This window comes from Bos taurus, chromosome 23 (genome assembly GCF_002263795.3).
Source record: "Bos taurus isolate L1 Dominette 01449 registration number 42190680 breed Hereford chromosome 23, ARS-UCD2.0, whole genome shotgun sequence".
Taxonomy (NCBI): domain Eukaryota; kingdom Metazoa; phylum Chordata; class Mammalia; order Artiodactyla; family Bovidae; genus Bos; species Bos taurus.
This window is the reverse complement of record NC_037350.1, coordinates 13,509,936-13,531,137: the sequence shown is the minus strand read 5'-3', so window position 1 is coordinate 13,531,137 and position 21,202 is coordinate 13,509,936. Positions and strand designations below refer to the sequence as shown.

The 21,202-nt window shown below is 38.8% G+C and overlaps 1 protein-coding gene across 6 annotated transcripts in view; it reads left to right on the top strand.

The window, feature by feature from the left end:
* Positions 1–21,202, top strand: part of KIF6 (kinesin family member 6) — a 421,799-nt gene that overhangs the window by 86,469 nt on the left and 314,128 nt on the right. For all 6 annotated transcript variants that reach the window (XM_024983810.2, XM_024983806.2, XM_024983811.2 and 3 more), the window contains exons 4-5: positions 5,803–5,950; positions 10,601–10,710. In XM_024983810.2, coding sequence (XP_024839578.1) covers positions 5,803–5,950; positions 10,601–10,710 — 258 coding nt within the window. The remainder of the gene's footprint in view (positions 1–5,802; positions 5,951–10,600; positions 10,711–21,202) is intronic.

Genomic DNA, 21,202 nt, shown 5'->3' with positions numbered 1-21,202 from the left:
GCCGGATGAGATTAGAAACATATGAAACTTCCCAGTGTCCAATGAAGAGGGGTGAAGATTGAGTTTGGATGAGGAGGCTCAACTGAAAGGAACTGGAGACAGAATTTGCCCATTTATATTTCTTTATTTAGTTTTTATTGTAGCAGTGTAATATAGAAATAGCCATAGAATGTATATAGGTGGCGCCTACATTTAAAAAATTTTATATAGCATTCTTTGAAGCTTTGCCATTTGGTTTTCTATTCTACTGCAGTTGCGGGGAAGGGGGAGTAAGCACATAGAAGATGGTATAATATTAAGACAACTGATAGAAAGAGAATGTTTAAGTTTAAAAATGTAGACATAACAATCATCAGGTGCCAGTATAGCACACTACAGTGCTCACTTTTCATAGGTTGTGAAAAGCTTTTCATAGCTAAATCAGAATGAAAATGCAAATTTATTCTGTGTCCATTACTTTTCAATATTAGAAATATCTGATATTTTAGAAGGTTTTCTATCAAAACTCAATAAAATGTTTAATGTTTGATACTTAAAGTCATAGACGTCATTTACCTAGTGCATTTGTGGCCAAGAAATATATTTCCAAATGACATTGTTAATAGGTTATTGCTATATAATTGGTGACAGATTCTGTTGAGTAGAAATATTCTGTAATAATTCAGCTCCAATGGCCCAAGGCTCTAGACTGGCCTTACCACCAGGCTGGCTCCTGTGAACCCAGCCTCCAGACCAGCTCCTGTGAAACCAGGCTCCCAGTCCACCCTACTCTTGGCTAAACTCTAGGACCCAGATGCCAGACCCACCTCAGTGATTCCCAATGCCGGGTCAGCCCCTGTGGACCCACCATTCAAGTTCACCCATGCAGGCATGACATCATCAAAGGAAATTAATAAAGCTCCAAAGACTAGCCCTAAAGAAATAGAGATCTGTGTGCTTTCTGACAAAGTATTTGATAACCACAAGAAAACAAATGTAGACAACTAAATGAAATTAGGAAAACAATACATAAGCAAAATGAAAAATTCAACAAAGAAATTGAAGCCATTAAAAAACAAGCAAACTAAAGTCCTAGGGTCAAGGAATACAATAACTTAATTGAAGATTCATTGGAAAGCTTCATAGTTGACTCATCCAAGCAGAAACAAGAATTGATTAACTAGAAAAAAAAGAGTCATTTGAAATCATCCAGTTAGAGAAGCAAAAAGAAAAGAGAATGAAAAGAGTGAAGAAAACCTACATGAAGCATGAGATAACATAAAAGAAATAAGCTACTCATTGTTAAATTCTCAGAAGAGAGGGATAAAGGGACTGAAAGCTTATTTAAAGAAATAATAAGAATTGTCAAATCTGGGGAGAGACTTGGATATCCCTGTTCATGAAACTAATATGTCACCCTAAAATTTCAGATCAAGACACATTAAAATAAAACTGTCTAAAATCAAAAACCAAGAGAAAATTTTAAAAACACCAAAAAACAAAAACAACAACAACAAAAAACTGCCCACAATAAGGGAAACCCCATATGGCTATCAGCAGATTTCTTAGCATAAACTTTTCAGCCCAAGAGAGTGGGCTGACATATAAGTGTGGGGGGGGGGGCGGGAGGAAACTGCCAACCAAGAATACTTTACTGGCAAAGTTGTCTTTCAGAAATGAGGGAGAAATAAAAGTTGATAGAATTCATCACTAGACTTGCCTTACAAGATATGCTGAAAGGGGCTCTTCAAGCTGAATTGAAAAGACACTAATTAGTAACATGAAAACATATGAAAATATAAACATAATGCTAAAGGTAAGTATATAGTCAAATTCAGAACACTTTAATACTGTAATATGGTGATGTGTTACCAGGCTTCCTTGGTAGCTCAGTGGTAAAGAATCTGCCTATCAATGCAGGAGATGCAAGTTTGATCCCTGGGTCAGGAAGATCCCCTGGAGAAGGAAATGGCAACTCACTCCAGTATTCTTGCCTGGAAAATTCCATAGACAGAGGAGCCTGGTGGGCTAGAGTCCATGGGGTCACAAAAGAGTCAGACATGACTTAGCAATTAAACAACAACATGGTGATGTGCTAATTGCTTAACTCTAGTACAGAGTTTAAAGGACAAAAGTATTAAAAACTAACTATAGCTACAATATTTTGTTAATAAATATACAGTATAAAAAGGGGCAAACTGTGATATCAAAAACATAAAATATGGGACAAGGAGTAAATAGGTAGAATTTTTATATGTGATCAAAGTTAAGCTATCAGCTTAAAATAATCTGTTATATTGTTAAGATATTTTATGTAAGTCTCATTGTAACCACAAAGCAAAAACCTGCAGGAGATACACAAAAGATGAAGAGGAAAGAATCAAAGCATCAATTTCCAAGGAAAGACAGAAGAGGAAGAAAGGGACAAAGGAACTACAAAATAGCTAGAAAGCAAGTTTTTTTTTTCCTTAAACTAAATTGACAAACTTTTAGCTAGCCACCTAAGAGTAAAGGTAGAATTCCCTAGTAAATAAAATCAGAGATGAAAATGGGAACCTAACAGCTAACACCAAAGAAATGCAGACGATCATAAGAGACTCCTATGGGCATTTATATCCCAGCAAGCTGGATAACCTCAAAAAAGTTTTTAGAACTATACAATGAAGTGAGACTGAGTCATGGAGAAATGGAAACTTTGAACAGATCAATAACAATAAGGAAATTGAATTAGTAATCAAAAATCTTTCAACAAAGAAAATCCTGAGTCCAGATTGTTTCACTAGTGAATTCTACCAAATACTTAAAAATTAATGCCAATCCTTCTCAAACTCTTCTAAAAACAGTTGGAGAGGAAGGAACATGTCTACATTCATTTTACAAGGTCAGCATTACACTGATACCAAAGCCAGATTAAGGACACCACAAGGAAACTATAGACTAATATCCCTGATGAATATAGATGCGAAAAATCCCAACAACATACTAGCAAACTGAATTCAACAGCACATTAAAAGGATCACACACCATGTTCAAGTAGGATTATCCCTGGAATGCAAAGATGATTTAACATGTGCAAATCAATAAGCATGATACACCACATTCACAGAAGATAAAAATCGTACGATCATCTCAATAGATGCAGGAAAAGCATTTGACAAAATTCAGCATTCTTGAGTGCTGATAAAGCACTCAACCAAATTGAGTATAAAAAGAATGTACCTCAACATAATAAATGCCATATATAACAAAATCATAGTTAGCATCATACTCAATGGTGAAAGCTTTAAATCTTTCTCACTAAAATCAGGAATATGACAAAGGTACCCACTTTTACCACTTCCATTCAGCATAATACTGGAAGTCCTCTTCAGAGCAATTAGGCAAGGAAAAGGAATAAAAGGCATCCAAATTTGAGAGAAAGAAGTAAAAATTCCTGTTTGTAGATCATATGATCTTACATAGAGAAAAATCCTAAAGAGTCCACCAAAAAACTGTTGGAACTAAGCAACAAATTCACTAAAGTTGCAGGATACAAAATCACTATACAGGTATCAGTTGTGTTTCTATATGCTAACAACAAAATATCTGAAATAAATGTAAAAGATGCAATTTCATTTACAATAGTATCAAAACCAATAAAATACTTAGGAATAAATTTAACCAAGAAAGTGAAAGATCTGTACCCTGAAAATTACAAGACATCAAAGAGAAAATTAAACAAGACATAAATAAATGGAAAAATATACCATGTTCATGGATCAGAAGAATTAATGTTATTAAAATGAACAAGCCGCCTACAGCCACCTATAGATCTAATGCAATCCCTATTAAAATTTCAATGACATTTTTCACAAAAGCAGGTAAAAACACCTAAATTTCTTAAGGACTACAGAAGAATTTGAATAGCCAAGGCAGTCCTGAGAAAGAAGAACAAAGCTGGAGTCATATTTCCTGATTTCAAGAGAAGAGAAGGGGACTTTTGTACACTGTCAGTGAAATGTAAGCTGTTTTGCAGCCACCATTAAAAACAGTATGGAGTTTCCTTAAAAAATTAAAGATGGAACTACCATATGATACAGCAGCCCTACTTCTGGGGATACAGACATCTGTCAGTATCTGTGGAAGACTAATTCCAGGACCCCTTGCATTCACCAAAATCCATGAATGCTCAAGTCCCATACTTGATTCTCTGTATCCACGGGTTTCGAATCTGTGGATTCAATGAACGTTGGGTGGAAACTTGAATCTACAGTTGGTTGAATCTGAAGGTGCAAAACCCACAAATGCAGAAGGCTTTTTGTATTTACTGAAAAAAGTCCACGTCAAAGTTCTAACCCAGGTTGTTCAAAGGTCAACTCTATATCCAAAGTAAATGAAATCACTGTCTTAAAGAGATGTCTGCACTCCTAGGGCAATTGGCAAGGCATGGAAAAACTTGTGTCCATCTATGGATGAATAGATAAAGACGTGGTATATATTTGCAATGGGATATTATTCAGTTGTAAAAAAGAAGAAAATTCTTTTGTGACAACATGCATAGACCTTGAGAGCATTATGCTAAGTAAAATAAGTTAAAGACGAATACTGTATGTTCTCACTTATATGTGGAATCTATAAGAACAAACTCATAGAAATAGAGAGTAGAATGGTGGTTACCTGGGGCTGTGGAGTAGAGAAAATGGGGAGATGTTGGCCAAAGGATATAAGCTTCTAAATATAGGATGAGTAAGTTCTGGGCATCTAATATACAGCACAGTGACAATAATTAGCAATACTGTATTATGTATTTATAAGTTGTAAAGAGAGAAAATCTTAAATGTTATCACCACAAAAAAGATAATTATTTGAGGTGATGAATGTGTTGATGGATTTATTAAATCAACTTATTGTGGTAATTATTTCACAATATATATTGAATCAATTCATCACATTGTACACCTTAATTTTATATAATGCCAACTTTATCTCAGTGAAGCGGGGACAAAAGAGAAATTATGTTAAAAACTAAGGAGATTTGTGTAGAGTTTGTAATAATATATTTCAATATTGGTTCATTAATTGTGAAAAATGTACAATATTAGTCTAAGATCTGAACAATAGAGGAAACCAGGCGTGGGGTATATGTGAACTCCCTATACTATCTTTGCAACTTTTCTGTAAATATAAAAGGGTCAACTACATTTGGCCCTTGAAAAATGAGGGGTTTAGGGCACCAACCCTCCCCGCAGTTGAAAATCCAAGTATAGCTTTACAGTTAGCCCCCTGTATTCCTGGTTTTGCATCGATGGATTAAACCAACTGAGGATCAATGAGTATTGTAGTATGTATTTAGTGAAAAAAATCTGATTATATGTGGACCCGCATAGCTCAAACCCTTGTTGTCCAAGGGTTAATTATATTCTAAAATAAAAATTTTATTCCAACAACAGAAGAAAATATTTAAGATGACTGGATCCCATTTGAGTTACTAGTTCTTTCTTAGAGAAAAGGATTGATGTGCTAAGACTCCTAAATAAAAAATAATTCCTAGCTAGCTAGTCACATCCACAAATATTTCTATAGATATTTCTATCGATGTCTTTTCAGTAGTGTTGAATCAAATTGCTATTAAAATAGCCATATAATACAAATGATCCTGGGGGATGGCATGGCAACCCACTCCAGTATTCCTGCCTGGAAAATCCCATGGACAGGGGAGCCTGGAGGGCTACAGTTCAAAGTGTCGCAGAGTCGGACACGATGAAGCAACTTAGCATGCGTGCATGCGTAATACAAATACAATTAGCCATTTTGATATTAAAAGTGTGTCGTTCCTTTACGCAGCGTCCTGGCGGGTTACAATGGTACCATCTTTGCATATGGACAAACAGGCAGCGGTAAGACATTCACCATCACGGGCGGGGCGGAGCGCTACAGCGACAGAGGCATCATCCCAAGGACACTGTCATACATTTTTGAGCAATTACAAAAGGTATGAAGCTTCCAGTTCATTTTATGCTCGATACATTCCGCAGAAATTTACTGTGGGTGGAAAATTCACTGTGACATTTTATTGTATTGTATACAAATGAGGAAATACTGCATAGTAACTCTGGCCATAATTTACATTTAAGGAAAGTTTGGGGTTTTGCTGAAAAGGTAGAAATCCAGAAGGTGCCTCATTTTAAGTGATTCTGCTTCAGCAAAGACTCAAAGGGAGTTCCTTCTGATACACCCATGGAGGTTAAAAGAACAGATAACACATTTTTCCAACTAGTATCTTCTATTTCTCATTAAGAAATTGAAAAATATCTTTTATTTTAGCTACTAAAGCAGTGAAAAGGATACTGTGGCTTTACCTCCTTCACACTTTTATTGGAAGCCCAGAGGAATTTACCACAGTAAACATCCTATTGCAATTAATATTGTTATGAAGAAGAGTTTCCTTTCTATAGTATATGCATCATTTATTGTATAGTTCCAAATGCCTGTTTCTTTTTTCTTTTTTTGAAGTAGCAAAGGGTAGCTTTATTACTTTTGCTAGGCAAAGGGGGACACAGCGGGTTGCTGCCTCAAAAAACTATGTCCCCCAAGTATCTGTTTCTTTATCAAGATTTAACACAACTTACAGTGTAGGTCTCTCTATCCCCATTTTAAAACTGAGAAAACTGACAATGAGGCCGGCTTCATTTTGCTGGCTGTTTTTAAACAAATCCTACACAATGAGTCACTTCAATTATCTAGGTTTCAGTTCTCCTCTGAAAATAGGGACTGCATTGTACTAGACAATCTCTGGCATCTCTGCTAGTTCCCGCACTTCTTTGGTTGTATCACTTCTGTGTAACGAATGGCCTAACTGGGTCAGTGTAACAGTGTTTCCAAAATTTCTCCACTGTATACTGCTTACATTTTGAGTTGCAAAGATGAGAATTGCTGAGATATGCAGAATTCTAATTTCCACCCATAAAGTAGCAATTACCCATTAGTTCAGCTCATCTCTCCCTAGCACAAACATGCCAGCTCTGCGTGCCAGAAAATTTGGGAAGGAAAGGATTGAGTATAATATATATGTTGAATCCAAATTCTTCCTTTTCATTTACTCATTTATTTCTGACATTAGCTGTTTTGTTTCGTTCCCAGATCTCACAAACTGGGAATATAATTTCTAGGAGTTTTTGTGGCTTAATGTAGGAGTGTGCTGTCTTGGGGAAATCACTGAAGGTGGTACAGGCCAACCTGGTTCTCAGTGTACCGCTTAACAGGGTGTGGACTCGGGCAGTTGCTCGATGTCTCAGGCTTGTGGAGTGGCTTTGAGAATTGAATATACTGTATTTAAAGATACTGTCCAATTCCTGGCACATAGGCAATGCTCAAAACACGATAGCTATCACTACAGCCATTAATGTCTTCTGGCCAGTTGACTTCTGACCAATTTCAAAGAACCCTTTGAAACTTAAAACGAATGGAGCTAATCCCCTAATTAAGTTGAACAAAATAAATTCTTTCCTAATATAAAATATATTTGTCTTTAAATTTCATCTGTGGTTACCAAAATACAGTTTTTAAAGTCTAAATATCTCCCAAGTACCTACTTGGGTTCATTGTTTTATATCTGTTTGTCATTGACATTACTCTAAACCTCATTTCATTCTGAATGATTCTAAATAACCTCCTGGACTTGGAGGGACCCCCATCCAGGACAACTCCTTATAAATGAACAGATTAACAGGATGGGGCACAATGCGTTTGTTATAAACTGACTGAACTGTGGCAGAACGAGCCAGAGGCAGCTTTGAAATTCTTCATAAAGTTTGTCTTTACTTCTTAGCTGAGAAATGCCGACAGGTACTCAGCTGCCCCAGGTGACTGCTTTAGAAGTCACATGGTGCTCTCCAGACTCCTTAAAGGAAACATTTGACTTATGCAAAGTATTTATCTCAAGACAAACTAAGAACTAGTGCATACCAGGTGCTAAAATGCCTGTGAATGGGTGATAGCACATTTGCAAAGATTTTCAAAGATGAAAATTGATTCCATTTATTTTAGAAATCACCACTCATTATTTTTGAGTATTGTGAGGCTCATACTTGTTTGGGGGCAGGAGAAAAGGCTGTCTGCAGGGAACATGTGTGTTACATTACAGTCTGGCACTCCTAAACAGTAAAAAAAAAAAGGAGTAATAAGGAAAGGTAGCTGCCACATAGCTCAGTGAATTTTAAGTGTGTATTCCAAGAAAAGCCCAGAAAACGCAGGAGCTGGAGGAGCCAAAGGAATTATCCCTATCATCTCAGGGCAATGGACTTGCCATTTTCCTGACTTTTTTTTTATTTCTTCTGGTTTCTGAAAGAAGAGTTTCTTCCCTGTGGATGAACATACAGTTTGTTCTTTTTGCCTTTCTTTTCCTTTCTTTCTGTATTCACATACTGAATTCTCTGTTTGGAGGCTTTCAGAAATAATAATAGCAGCAGCAGCAATGATTTATTGGTGCCTATTAACATTTATCGGTGCCTAGCATTGTTGTTAGGATTTAAAATACAGAGACTTATTTCTCCATTACAATAGTTCTGCAATTAAAGGTTATTATCCCCGATTTCGTGATTAAACAACTGAGGCTAAGGGCGCAGGATCACTCAGTTATAAAGGCAGAGCCACCGCTCTACCCCAGCTTTGTCTGGTGCTGAGATGAATTCATATTTGTACACTAAAATCTCAAACCATAATCGATGAGACATGTCAGATATGTTCAGATAAGTTTTAGACATGTGTTGTTTCAGACAGGATCTCAGGATGTTGCTGAGTGATTGCCCTTGGATTGTAACTTGCTCTTAGAATCTTTCAGGGATGGACAGCACGTACGTTGATCATGGAGCACTTTTTTCCACAAGTATTTTAAGCGGTATTTTAGGAAACATTGGCTTAGACTAAAGGCCACTCAGACGGTCTAGCGTTGCAGTGTGTATTTGTAGGCTCTTGTTTCCTGCACGAATGTAAGCTATAGCCCTCTAAATTATGTTGATATGATGCCTTTACTAAACGAGGACACTAATATAATTGATAGATCATTTGTTAGTGTTAGCGGCCAGCATCACCTACATCAAGATTTCCAGCATTTGGTTGGGAGAAGTTGTTTAGTAGAGATTCAGTCCATGCTGTCACTTTTGCAGAACACCAGACATGGAATTTCAGCTGTAGTTTGAGTATCCCACTATAGTCATGTGCTAGCTGAGAACTGCCTTAATTTTTCATGTATTATTTCATTTTTATGAAGTGGTAGTATCTTTATGTGGATAGTTTGGGCCATTTTAGGGCCAGAGAATCATATTAATTTTAACCTAAAGAACACACAGTCCTTATCCAACTTCCTCACTTCAGCGGGAGTGGAACAGAGGCCTGACCTGGTAGCAGCTCAGAGTTGCCAGGACCAGGATTCCAGATTTGGATTTGCAGGCCGTGATTCTTTTCCCATCTTCTCCTTCTTTGAATAATACCTGTCAAATGGGTTTTCTTGAATATAGAAAAGAATCCTACCTATGAATATCCACTCTGACAATCTGCCGATCTTCTTGCCAGAAGACACAAATATACTCTCCTCTTATGAGTAGCAGGACTCTTAGTATTTGCAGAAATGGAAGCATTTCTGTCTTGGGGGAAACAAGAAGAAGTGCTCTTATTGATACTTTGTATTGAAAAACAGAGCTTGAATTTTTCTTGAGACCTGAAAAAAAAAAATCCCCTGTTTTATTCCATCTAAGAGGGAGTGAGTTCTTTCTGTCTGTTGACAGAACTGAGACAAGGACCAGTCACCTTAACTTTTATCTTAATTACTTTGATGCCTGTATCATTGCATCTCAGCAATGACGCACAGAAAAGGCCTTTCTCTAATCAATAGCTGAATATCTCTAATTTGCCTCTTGGGCAAGGAAAATTAACCCAACAGGTAGGGTATAAGTGGAGTAGGAAACGGCAACCCACTCCAGTATTCTTGCCTGGGACATCCCATGAACAGAGGATCCTGATGGGCTACAGTCCATGGGGTCACAAAGAGTCATACACGACTGAGCAATTGAGCATGCAAGGTATAAGTAGTGAGCTGTTAATGTCCATCTTACTGTTACTGTTAATGTCCATCTTATTGTTATCCCCTGGAATTCACTTTCCACATCTATTTACTGTCTGTTATCTGTCACTGGAAATTTGAATATTAGAAAAGTTAAAAAGAAATTATGATTGAAGATGGAAATTCTTTGGCTACTGAAGTTTTTAAACTGAAATAACAATTCTGTGTTCTGTTTTTTTTTTTTTTTTTTTCCTGTCTGAAAGTAAAAAATAGTGTTTTATACAGTTCTGCAACCAAGTTGGTCCATTTCAAGTGTATATTGACTTTTTACATATAATGTGGAAACAATAAAAAATAACAGACTGAAGTTGCTTGTAATCATGGATGTTGGCCATCTTAAAAAAAAGCTTCATGCATATGGTAACTGGCAACTTGAAAGTGTCACGAACTGAAAATGAAAACCATGCAAAGTGAGAGAGTGAAGGAGAGAAACTATAAGGGAACTAAAGATAAATGTGTTCATCTCTCTCTAAGCTGAATCATGATTTATAGCCATTTAATAACATCTTTCTCTTTCCCAATCAGGACAGCAGCAAAATATATACAACACACATTTCCTATTTGGAAATCTACAATGAATGTGGTTATGATCTATTGGATCCAAGACATGAAGCCTCCAGTTTGGAAGATTTGCCGTGAGTAGCAGAACAACAAAGAGTGGGGAAAAATTACTTTCAGATGTTCCCTTCAATTGTTTTCTTTGAAACTTTGTATGTTTCTGGTCTCAATCATAATTAACAAATACTGGATAACAGAATCTTTTTGTAGTGTAGTGGATATTTTTTCCAGTTATGACAAATAGACAGTAGTGATGGGACCTAAAATTGCTTGAAACTCCATTCTTGAAACAATCTCTCTTGGAGCTGGTACAAACGGATGCAGTGACTGTTCTCAGAGTGGGTGCCGAGAGGGCTGATGGGCTGTGACAACACCGCTTTACTCCTGCCACATGAAATGAGACCATTTTACTCCTCCAATTGTGGCCTTTCTCTGAGGAAGATATTCAAATTAGCAATAAAAGAATTCGAAAGAGAGAAAGTAAAACTTTAGTTAGTGTTGGTCACTCAGTCGTGTCTGACTCTTTGTGACCCCCATGGACTGTAGTCCGTCAGGCTCCTCTGTCCAGGGAATTCTCCAGGCAAGAATACTGGAGTGGGTTGCCAGTTCCCTTCTCCAGGGGATCTTCCCAACCCAGGGATCAAACGCCAGTCTCCTGCATTGCAGGCAGAGTCTTTACCATCTGAGTCACCAGAGAAGAGAGAAAATAAAACTTTGTTTTCCCCAAATGCTTCTCTACAGTTATTGACTAACATTGACATGCTTCTGCTCAGATTGGCACTGATTGTTTCATAACTGAAATAGAAATAGAGTCTTCAGAGCTTATCTCATAATGGAATAAGTTACTCTGTAAGCGTATATGTAATATTCCTCACTGTTTGCTTGAATATTTGCCTAAGTTATACATATATTTATTAATAATTCATATATTTTTGTCCAGACATCTTTAGAATGTTGGTAGAGCCAAGAAAATGTATCGTGATATTTTTCTTATTAACTATTCTAAGACAGTTTAAACTATATGTTAATCCCCTACCAAAAAGGTCAACAGTCATTTGCTTATTTTAATTTGCAAAGGAAACAAGAAGAGATAATAAAAAATATATATATAAAGAATATATGTAAAACATATATCAGTTCTTCTTCTGTAAATGTTGATTAAGAGTTTTTACATCTCATCTTTTTTATGCTAACAGTATTTACTAGAGGGAATTAGGAAAGGGGATTATTGTTGGTACTCTTAACATTTGTATAAAAATTAAGAGAAAGGAAAGACTACTGACTCCATGGAAGAAATTGCTCTTAAAGAAATCATTGGAATTAAGTTTACAAAAAAGGAAACACTTTCCTCACAGAAAGGATAGAAGCAATAGTGTTTAAGACAGAAAGGCTATGTGTTGAGGAGTCATGTGAAGTGAAAGCAGAAAGGCCAACTGAAGCCAGCCTTTGGGGGACTTGAATGACAGGTTTTTGGTATGAGATTGATCTTTATTCTAATAGGCTTCTTAATGAGTTTCCTAGCCTCCAGTCTAATCTACATACCTCTAGGGTAACTCTTGCATTCCAGGGGGCACTAGTGGTAAAGAAGTCACCTGCCAATACAGGAGACATAAGAGATGTGGGTTCAGTCCCTGGGTGGGGAAGATCCCCTGGAGGAGGGCATGGCAACCCGCTCCAGTATTCTTGCCTGGAGAATCCCCATGGACAGAGGAGCCTGGCGGGCTGCAGTCCATGGGGTCGCAAAGAGTTGGACATGACTGAAGTGACTGAGCAAGCATGCAAAATTGCTTTTAACAAGCCATATCTACCCTGAAGAGCTTGAAGCATGTTTAGTAATAAACCCAGAAATGAAGGGCTTGACTGTGATGAACATGGAGGAGAGAGAAATCTGAGAGATATGCAATAAATAAGAGGAAAGGAAGGAAGAAAGGGAGAGAGAGACAGAGAGAGAGAGAGAGGAGACAGGTCTGAGTCTGAGTAATTAGGTGCAGTCTAACTATGGGAAGACCAAGGAGTGAGAAAAGCCCTTTGAGCTCTAAGAGAGGTGATGTGATCTAGAGGAAAGAGCACTTGATTAGAAGGCAGGGAATTTGGGTTCTAGTCCCAAACCTGCAAGCTTAAACCATTTTTTTCACTTTCCTGGATTTCTCTTTGTCTGTAAAATGTGGGCATTGGATTATATAATATTTAACAACCATCCAACCTCCAGTGTCTAAAGTTCACAGATTAGTGATCTCATAGGGTGGTAGAATTTATTTGGTGGTTCTTCTCCCCTTCACAGAAGAATAAGAAGTGCTCTAGGTATGTTCTGTTGTCCTGCTAGAAAATACCCTCAGGCCTCTTGAGAGCAAGAGAAAGGCTTAACTCCCTCTGTGACTCTCCTTTTCCCAGCATGCCTGGCATTTAGCCGTGGTTCTCACTGTTGGTGGGGTTGTCCCTATAGCTGGTGCCAGCTCCCTGTCTGAAACTGCAGTTCCTTCTTTAGTAGCTTTGTCTTCTTGCTGGAGAAGTTCACTGACTCAAGTCAAAAGTGCCCTTAGTTACAAAACAGATGTTTTTAATGAACTACCCCACACCCCACCCCACCCCCCCCCACACACACACATACAAAAGTGGTCCGAAAGTTTCTTATGTTTCAGACTATAATTTCATGACAACAAATCTCATTAAAATAAAAATGAGAAGATTATCATTAAGAAAGGAGATTCCCATATCCCAAGACTGTATCCTGTGTACTTCAGATGCATTCAATAGTATAAAATCCCAGAACAGCTCAGAGCTTTGTAGTCTTTTGGTGTGGGGATAATGGGATTTGACTGGTATTGAGTCTGCTAGTTTTCTGGGGATTTTGAAGGTTTTACCTTTTACTAAGATGATAAAGCAAGTCTTTATAATGGGATATGACTTTTGTTGTACCTGGATTGAATTAAGAGTGTGGATGCACTGTTAATCTGGTTTCACACTCTTGAACCAGAACAGGCTTTAACTCTGAAATCCTGTCTGTCTGGTTGACTGGCTGTATTTGTTGTGAGCAGGAATGTTCCAAACACTCTGAATAACATTCAAAATTACTAGGCAAGATGTCTGTTGACCTTGGTTCTCTCCTGAAGTCATCCATTTGAGGAACAATGACAATACACATTTTTGATCCCTTCCATATTCTTATACTTGGGTTAACCATGTGACATAGAATTCAAGGTGATTTTGATATGGCACAATAATAGCATCAGTAATAGGTTCCTGGAACAACAGACTGGTTCCAAATAGGAAAAGGAGTACGTCAAGGCTGTATATTGTCACCCTGCTTATTTAACTTCTATGCAGAGTACATCATGCGAAACGCTGAGCTGGAAGAAGCACAAGCTGGAATCAAGATTGCCGGGAGAAATATCAATAACCTCAGATATGCAGATGACACCACCCTTATGGCAGAAAGTGAAGAGGAACTCAAAAGCCTCTTGATGAAAGTGAAAGTGGAGAATGAAAAAGTTGGCTTAAAGCTCAACATTCAGAAAACTAAGATCATGGCATCTGGTCCCATCACTTCATGGGAAATAGATGGGGAAAGAGTGGAAACAGTGTCAGACTTTATTTTGAGGGGCTCCAAAATCACTGCAGATAGTGATTGCAGCCATAAAATTAAAAGATGCTTACTCCTTGGAAGGAAAGTTATGACCAACCTAGATAGCATACTCAAAAGCAGAGACATTACCTTGCCAACAAAGGTCCGTCTAGTCAAGGCTATGGTTTTTCCAGTGGTCATGTATGGGTGTGAGAGTTGGACTGTGAAGAAAGCTAAATGCCAAAGAATTGATGCTTTTGAACTGTGGTGTTGGAGAAGACTCTTGAGAGTCCCTTGGACTGCAAGGAGATCCAACCAGTCCATTCTAAAGGAGATCAGCCCTGGGTGTTCTTTGGAAGGACTGATGCTAAAGCTGAAACTCCAGTACTTTGGCCACCTCATGCGAAGAGTTGACTCATTGGAAAAGACTCCGATGCTGGGAGGGATTGGGGGTGGGAGGAGAAGGGGACGACAGAGGATGAGATGGCTGGATGGCATCACTGACTTGATGGACGTGAGTCTGAGAGAACTCCGGGAGTTGGTGATGGCCAGGGAGGCCTGGCGTGCTGCGATTCATGGGGTCGCAAAGAGTCGGACACAACTGAGTGACTGAACCGAACTGAACTGAATAGGTTCCTTAGCACTGAGCAGCACAGCTTCCTCCCAAGTCACGTGATGGACACCCGCCCTTGCTCTTCTCACGTGTACTTTGCCTTTTCTGATTCTTTGTCCTCTTATATTCTAATGGGTTCCACCTCTCTGCTCTTGCAGATGCATTTACAAGCCTGTTGACTTCCTGTGGTCTTTGTATATGTACTGCCAGGGCACCAAGCTAAAGTCAATCCCTTTTTGCAATTATTGCTCTAGTCATTTTGCAATGAGTTTTTAGATATAAGGCTAAAAGTATGACCTGTGAAGGAATAAAACAGGTAAGTTGAATTCATTAAAGTTAAAAACATCGGCTGTCTGAAAGGCACTTTCAGTAGTTTAAAAAGACAAACCAGAGACTCAGAGAAGTTATTTACCAAACACATATCTGATAAAGGACTTGTATCCAAAGTATTCAAAGAATTCTTAAAATGCAACAGTAAGAAAACAATTCAGTTAAGAAGAGAGGAAGAAATCTGAAGAGACATCTCACCAAAGAAGATATATAGATGGTAAATAAGTGTATGAAAAGATGGTCAACATCATCTGTCATTGAAGAATTGTTAAAACACAAGATACCACCACACACCTTTTAAAGCTGTTAAACTAGCAATATCAAATGCTGACAAGAATGTAATGCAAGTCGAATTGCATTATTATCATTGCTGGTGGGCAAGCAAAATAGTATGGCCACTCTGGAAGACAGTTTCTAATTTCTTACAAAATTAAGCATAAGTCTTACCATAATATGATCCAGCAATCACACTCCTAGGTATTTAACTAAATGAGGTGAAAATTTATGACAGCGTGAAAACCTACCCACACATGGATATAGCAGCCTTATTCATAATTACCAAAAACCAAAAGTAAGCAAGATATTTCTCAATAGGCAAATAGAAAAACAGTGGTACATCCAAGTAGTGGAATATTATTTGGCCATAAAAATAAATGAGCTATTAAACCATGGAAAGACATGGAGGAACATTAAATGTATAGTGCTAAGTGCAAAAGCCAGCAAAAAAAGTCTGCACGCTCAATGATTGCAACTGTATGACATTCTGGAAAAGGCAGAACTATAGATACAGTAGAAATATCAGTGTTTGCCAGTGGTTGAAAGGGTTGCCAAGGGTAGAAGGATGAATAAGTGAAGCGCAGATGATTTGGGGGACAGTGAGACTATCAGATTTGATACTGTAATGGTAGGCATATAACTTCACCCATTTGTACAAACTCACAGAACTTGCAACACAGAGAGTGAGCCCTGATGTAAACTGTGGATCTTCAGTTTAAGAAAATGACAATAACAGAAAGGAATGAACTGTTGATACACTTAACAACTTGGATGAATCTCCAGGGAATTATGCTGAGTGGGAAAAAAGCCAATCCCAAAAGATAATATGCTTTGTGATTTCACTTATGTAATGTTCATTAATTGGCAGAGTTATAGAAGTAAGTAACAGATCAGTGGCTGACAGGAGTTAGGGTGGGAAGGGGAAATGGTTATATGCGTCCAGTGATGGATCCTTGTGGTGATGGACCTCCTGTGTCTTGGCTGTAACGGTGGGTATACAAACTAGCAAAATGCATAGAGCTAAAGCACTTATGCATAGGTGAGCAAAAGCAAAACTGGAACATCTGAATTCAATCAGTGGATTGTATCCATTTCAAGGTCCTGGTTGTGATACTTTAATATCATTTTATAAGACGCTTACTCCTTGGAAGGAAAGTTATGACCAACCTAGATAGCACATTGAAAAGCAGAGTCTACTTTGCCAACAAAGGTTCGTCTAGTCAAGGCTATGGTTTTTCCAGTGGTCATGTATGGATGTGAGAGTTGGACTGTGAAGAAGGCTGAGCGCCGAAGAATTGATGCTTTTGAACTGTGGTGTTGGAGAAGACTCTTGAGAGTCCCTTGGACTGCAAGGAGATCCAACCAGTCCATTCTGAAGGAGATCAGCCCCAGGATTTCTTTGGAAGGAATGATGCTAAAGCTGAAACTCCAGTACTTTGGCCACCTCATGCGAAGAGTTGACTCACTGGAAAAGACTCTGATGCTGGGAGGGATTGGGGGCAGGAGGAGAAGGGGACGACAGAGGATGAGATGGTTGGATGGCATCACTGACTCGATAGACGTGAGTCTGAATGAACTTCGAGAGTTGGTGATGGACAGGGAGGCCTGGCGTGCTGGGATTCATGGAGTCGCAAAAAGTTGGACACGACTGAGTGACTGAACTGACTGACCATTGCAAAAAACTGGGTAATGGGTACATGGGACCTCTCTGCATTATTTCTTACAGCTGCTTGTAAATCCACAATTATCACAAAATGTAATTTTAATTTAAAACAGTAAGTGGCTATATTTTTGTCTATAGACATATATATGCTTATGCACAGATATGTAGTAGAGCTATTCTGCATTTAGTAATTTAAATGAAAATAGAACTTCTTCTTTTGAAAGCTCCTTATGTCATATGCTATAAAGGGAATATAGTTAGAATCTAAGTATGTCTCACAAAGTAAAACAGTATAACTGCTGGTCTTAACCATAGGGAAAATAGTCACCTTACTTTAGTGTAATTTTAGTATTCCTAAATACGGATGCATATTCCATTTAAGGTTCCAAAGACAGTCATGGTTATTACTGTTAAAAAAAAAAAGTCAGTAAATTCTAGCATTCAGTATTGAAGTCTTGGCTATGTTGTGTTTTTTAAATAATTTGTCATCAAAGGAAAAAAAAACTGACAGATGTTAAATTTAAATTTACAACATTTCTAATACCTACTGGATATAAACCTCTGCTAAGTGCCACAGGAGTTACAAAAAGTGTCTGCCTTCCTGGCTTACAGCCTAGTTATGTGGAATCACTCATGGATTTAGCAAACAGTTATTGAAATCCAACTTGGTTCCACACACTCTGCTAGGCACTGAATTTACCAACATAGGCTTTGCCTTCCTGGAGCTCATAGCACAGTGGATAAAAATAGTACAAAATAGCATTAGGTGGAATATGAAAATCCTAAGAGAGGCACAGAGAATAGCAAGGGCTTAGAGGAGAAAGAAGTCACACCGGGTCAAGCAATCAGAAAAAGACTCGAGAAGATGGCACATGGAACAGTGCTTGAAGGAGAGGCTAGGACTTTGGGCCGTGGAGTGTGGCATCCACATGGAAACAGAGGCGGGGAATTTGCACAGCAGAGATCTTGTCCTGGGACACTTAATAGACCTGTTCAGCAGGAACCCAGTGAAGGAACAGGTGAGAACTTTAAGACTGGAAAGGTAAAAAAACAAGGATTCGGCAAACAAGGTGCAGCCCTTGAAGATTTTTAATCCAGGGCATAGCATGACTGGATATTTCAGGAAGAAATATCACTCAGTAGTGTACAGGACAGGAATGAGATGGATGGAGGTCAGAGAGAGTCTGGAGCATTGTGGGAAGTTATTAGGACCATTCACGTGGCAATAGGAGTCAGGAGAGGCAAAACTGGAAAATGTCATAATCCAGTGGCTTGAAATTTAACTGTGTGGAAGAATTACCAGCAATGACTGTTAAAGATGTAGATCCCTGGCCTCCACCTCCAGAAGGTTCCATTATGTTTGAACAAGCATCCCAGATGCTTCTAATGCAGGCCCGTCCACCTTAATCTTTTCACTCATCCACCTAGGGAAAGTTTCTCTTTGAGATACCAGGAAAACCTCTCATTAAAGGAAGTATCACTGTTTACAGAGTCTAAGCTTGTGCTGCTCACCAGTAATCGAGAGACTGGTTGTGGGGGCAAGGAATAACGATGCTATTTGAAAGCCAGCAAACCAAGAAGATGGCAGGCTCATCCCCCCTCCACCCCCGCAAAAGAACCATCCTGCCTGAGTTTGAATTCAGACTCCTTTTATTCTGAAAGGGGAGAGAGTAAAGTCAAACACTTCCTGGTTCCCATCAGCCTCCAGAGGGAATGTGTTAATTTCTTCCTCCCTGCAGTCTTTCACAGATATTCACAGGTCAGGATGTTTCCTGTGAGCTAAACCAAGGTATTTTAGCTTAATGTTTATCACCTGGGAAGCAGTGTTCCCAGAGACGGACGACTACCATCTAAGCTTATAGGCAGCATCCCTTTAGTGATTAATTTGTAATAGAATACAAAAAGTTCTTCCCTATTACATCATAATCCGTGTTTTTATGGATGACTAAACTAAGGGTCACAGAGATTGTGTGATACTTCCCCAAGATTCCGTGTTCTGGCAAGAGATAGGCTATCAGCCCCAGGCAGCCAGCCCCTACAGCTGGGGGTGATGGTGCTCTTCTTGCCTAGACACCCCAGGCTTATCTCGGTTCTCCATCTGAGCTTTGGGAAGACTGTGACTTCTGTGCATCTTCAGGCCCCAGGAGGCTCTTGTGTGAGCCAAAGCTTTGAGTCCAGTGCAGTTCTGTCTGTTGTGTGTCAGACGCTCTGTGGAGGGGCTGAGAGCTCCTGCTCCTGACCTCAGAGAGCTCTAGTCTAGTGGTACGGACTTGTAAACTGATCATTTCCTCAAACACAAATTCCCTCAACTTGCTGCCTCCCACCCTTTCCCCCCCATCACTTGCATTCCTCTAGTCTCAGGAAACTCAGTCCTTTTGAAAGCCGGTCCTTTCACTTAGGCTGTGGACACTCCTTGCATCAGTACCAAATACGCTTTGTTTGGTCTACACGTTTTATGTTTAAAATTTGTCAAGTCAGTGCCTTTAGATGAAGCAGGCTGCCTTCAGTTCTTACACCTACCTACTGCATTACACTTTTATTTTGTGTCATTTTCTGGCCCCATTTAGCATTTGAGATTCCTAGACCTGTACACATTGGAGAAGGCAATGGCACCCCACTCCAGTACTCTTGCCTGGAAAATCCCATGGACAGAGGAGCCTGGTAGGCTGCAGTCCATGGGGTCGCTAAGAGTTGGACACGACTGAGCGACTTCACTTTCACTTTTCACTTTCATGCACTGGAGAAGGAAATGGCAACCCACTCCAGTGTTCTTGCCTGGAGAATCCCAGGGACAGGGGAGCCTGGTGGGCTGCCGTCTATGGGGTCGCACAGACTGAAGCGACTTAGCAGCAGCAGCAGCAGCAGCAGACCTGTATGCATAGATCTCAAAGTTAAAACTAACCCCACCCTTCTCTTTTACTGAGTCAATTACTGACAACTGTGGGAGTCGACCTCTTGAGAAACTAGAGCTTCCATCCTGTGGGATTATCTGAACAAGTGACCAGTGCCCAGTGCTGGTCAGTTGTACTCTGTGTCCTTCGTGGGTTGACCAGGGACTGCATTCCTGGAAAAATGGAACATTACCAATGACCACTGTAGAGGAATAGAGGAACTTTCTAGCCTGAAAAGTGAGGAAGCCTGTCCTGCTAGAGTAATAACAAGGGGGAAGCTGCTTTTCCTCTACTCCAAATGGCCAATTGGAAGAGATCGTTCTCAATATCAGAAATGTCTTAGATAGAAGGTTGTCTTAGTCACCTGGGCTACCGTAACAAATTACCATAGCCTGGGAGACTTAAACGATAGAGGCTCATCTATCACTGTTCTGGACTCTACAGTTCAACATTTGTATTCAGGGGGAGGGGGCACAAACATTCCGTTCATAAGAGAGGTGCTTTCACCATCATTTGCTTAATATGTGATTTGGAGGACTGTGGGAGAAATAGCTAAAGTATTTTCACTCATACATTAGGAATGTAGATTTGGGGGGGATTTAGTCACATGAAATTAATTATTGACATGTAAAATGTTGTCACCACAGTCTTTTCCATTTTCCTTGTAATATGTATATAAACAAATGCATATAATTTCTTTTCCTGAGATTAAGAGGTAAAATGCACTTTTAAAATTATGTGTTGGTATGGATTTGTTTTTTTTTTTTAATTTACTGTCCAGGTACTCTTCATAATTGTTGTCTGATTGTTTGATTTATTCTGATACTACATTATGTTTTTTGAAATCTCTTCTGAATTTTGAGCATATAAAGTAAAATCATAAGTTACCTAAAAGAATTGTGAATAATTTAGGCTTACCAGGTCACTTTATTCTGTCCTGCAGATGAATACATAGATTTGGAAACACCTCTAAGTCTTACAGCTCTACTAAAGTATTACAACCTTTTGAGAGTGTCAATATCATGTATATGAAGCACTCACTACATTGCAAGAATTTCAGTGAGCTCTTTTCAGGTGTTATAAAGAATTTAAACTGTATTCTTCACTAACCATTTAGTTGGAAAATGTAACATGCCCATGAAACACCTCAGGAGACGTCTGTAAAACACAACTCCTCAACTATACACCTATTGTAATAATGTCTGTAAATGCAAAAAAAGGCATAGTTTGCAGC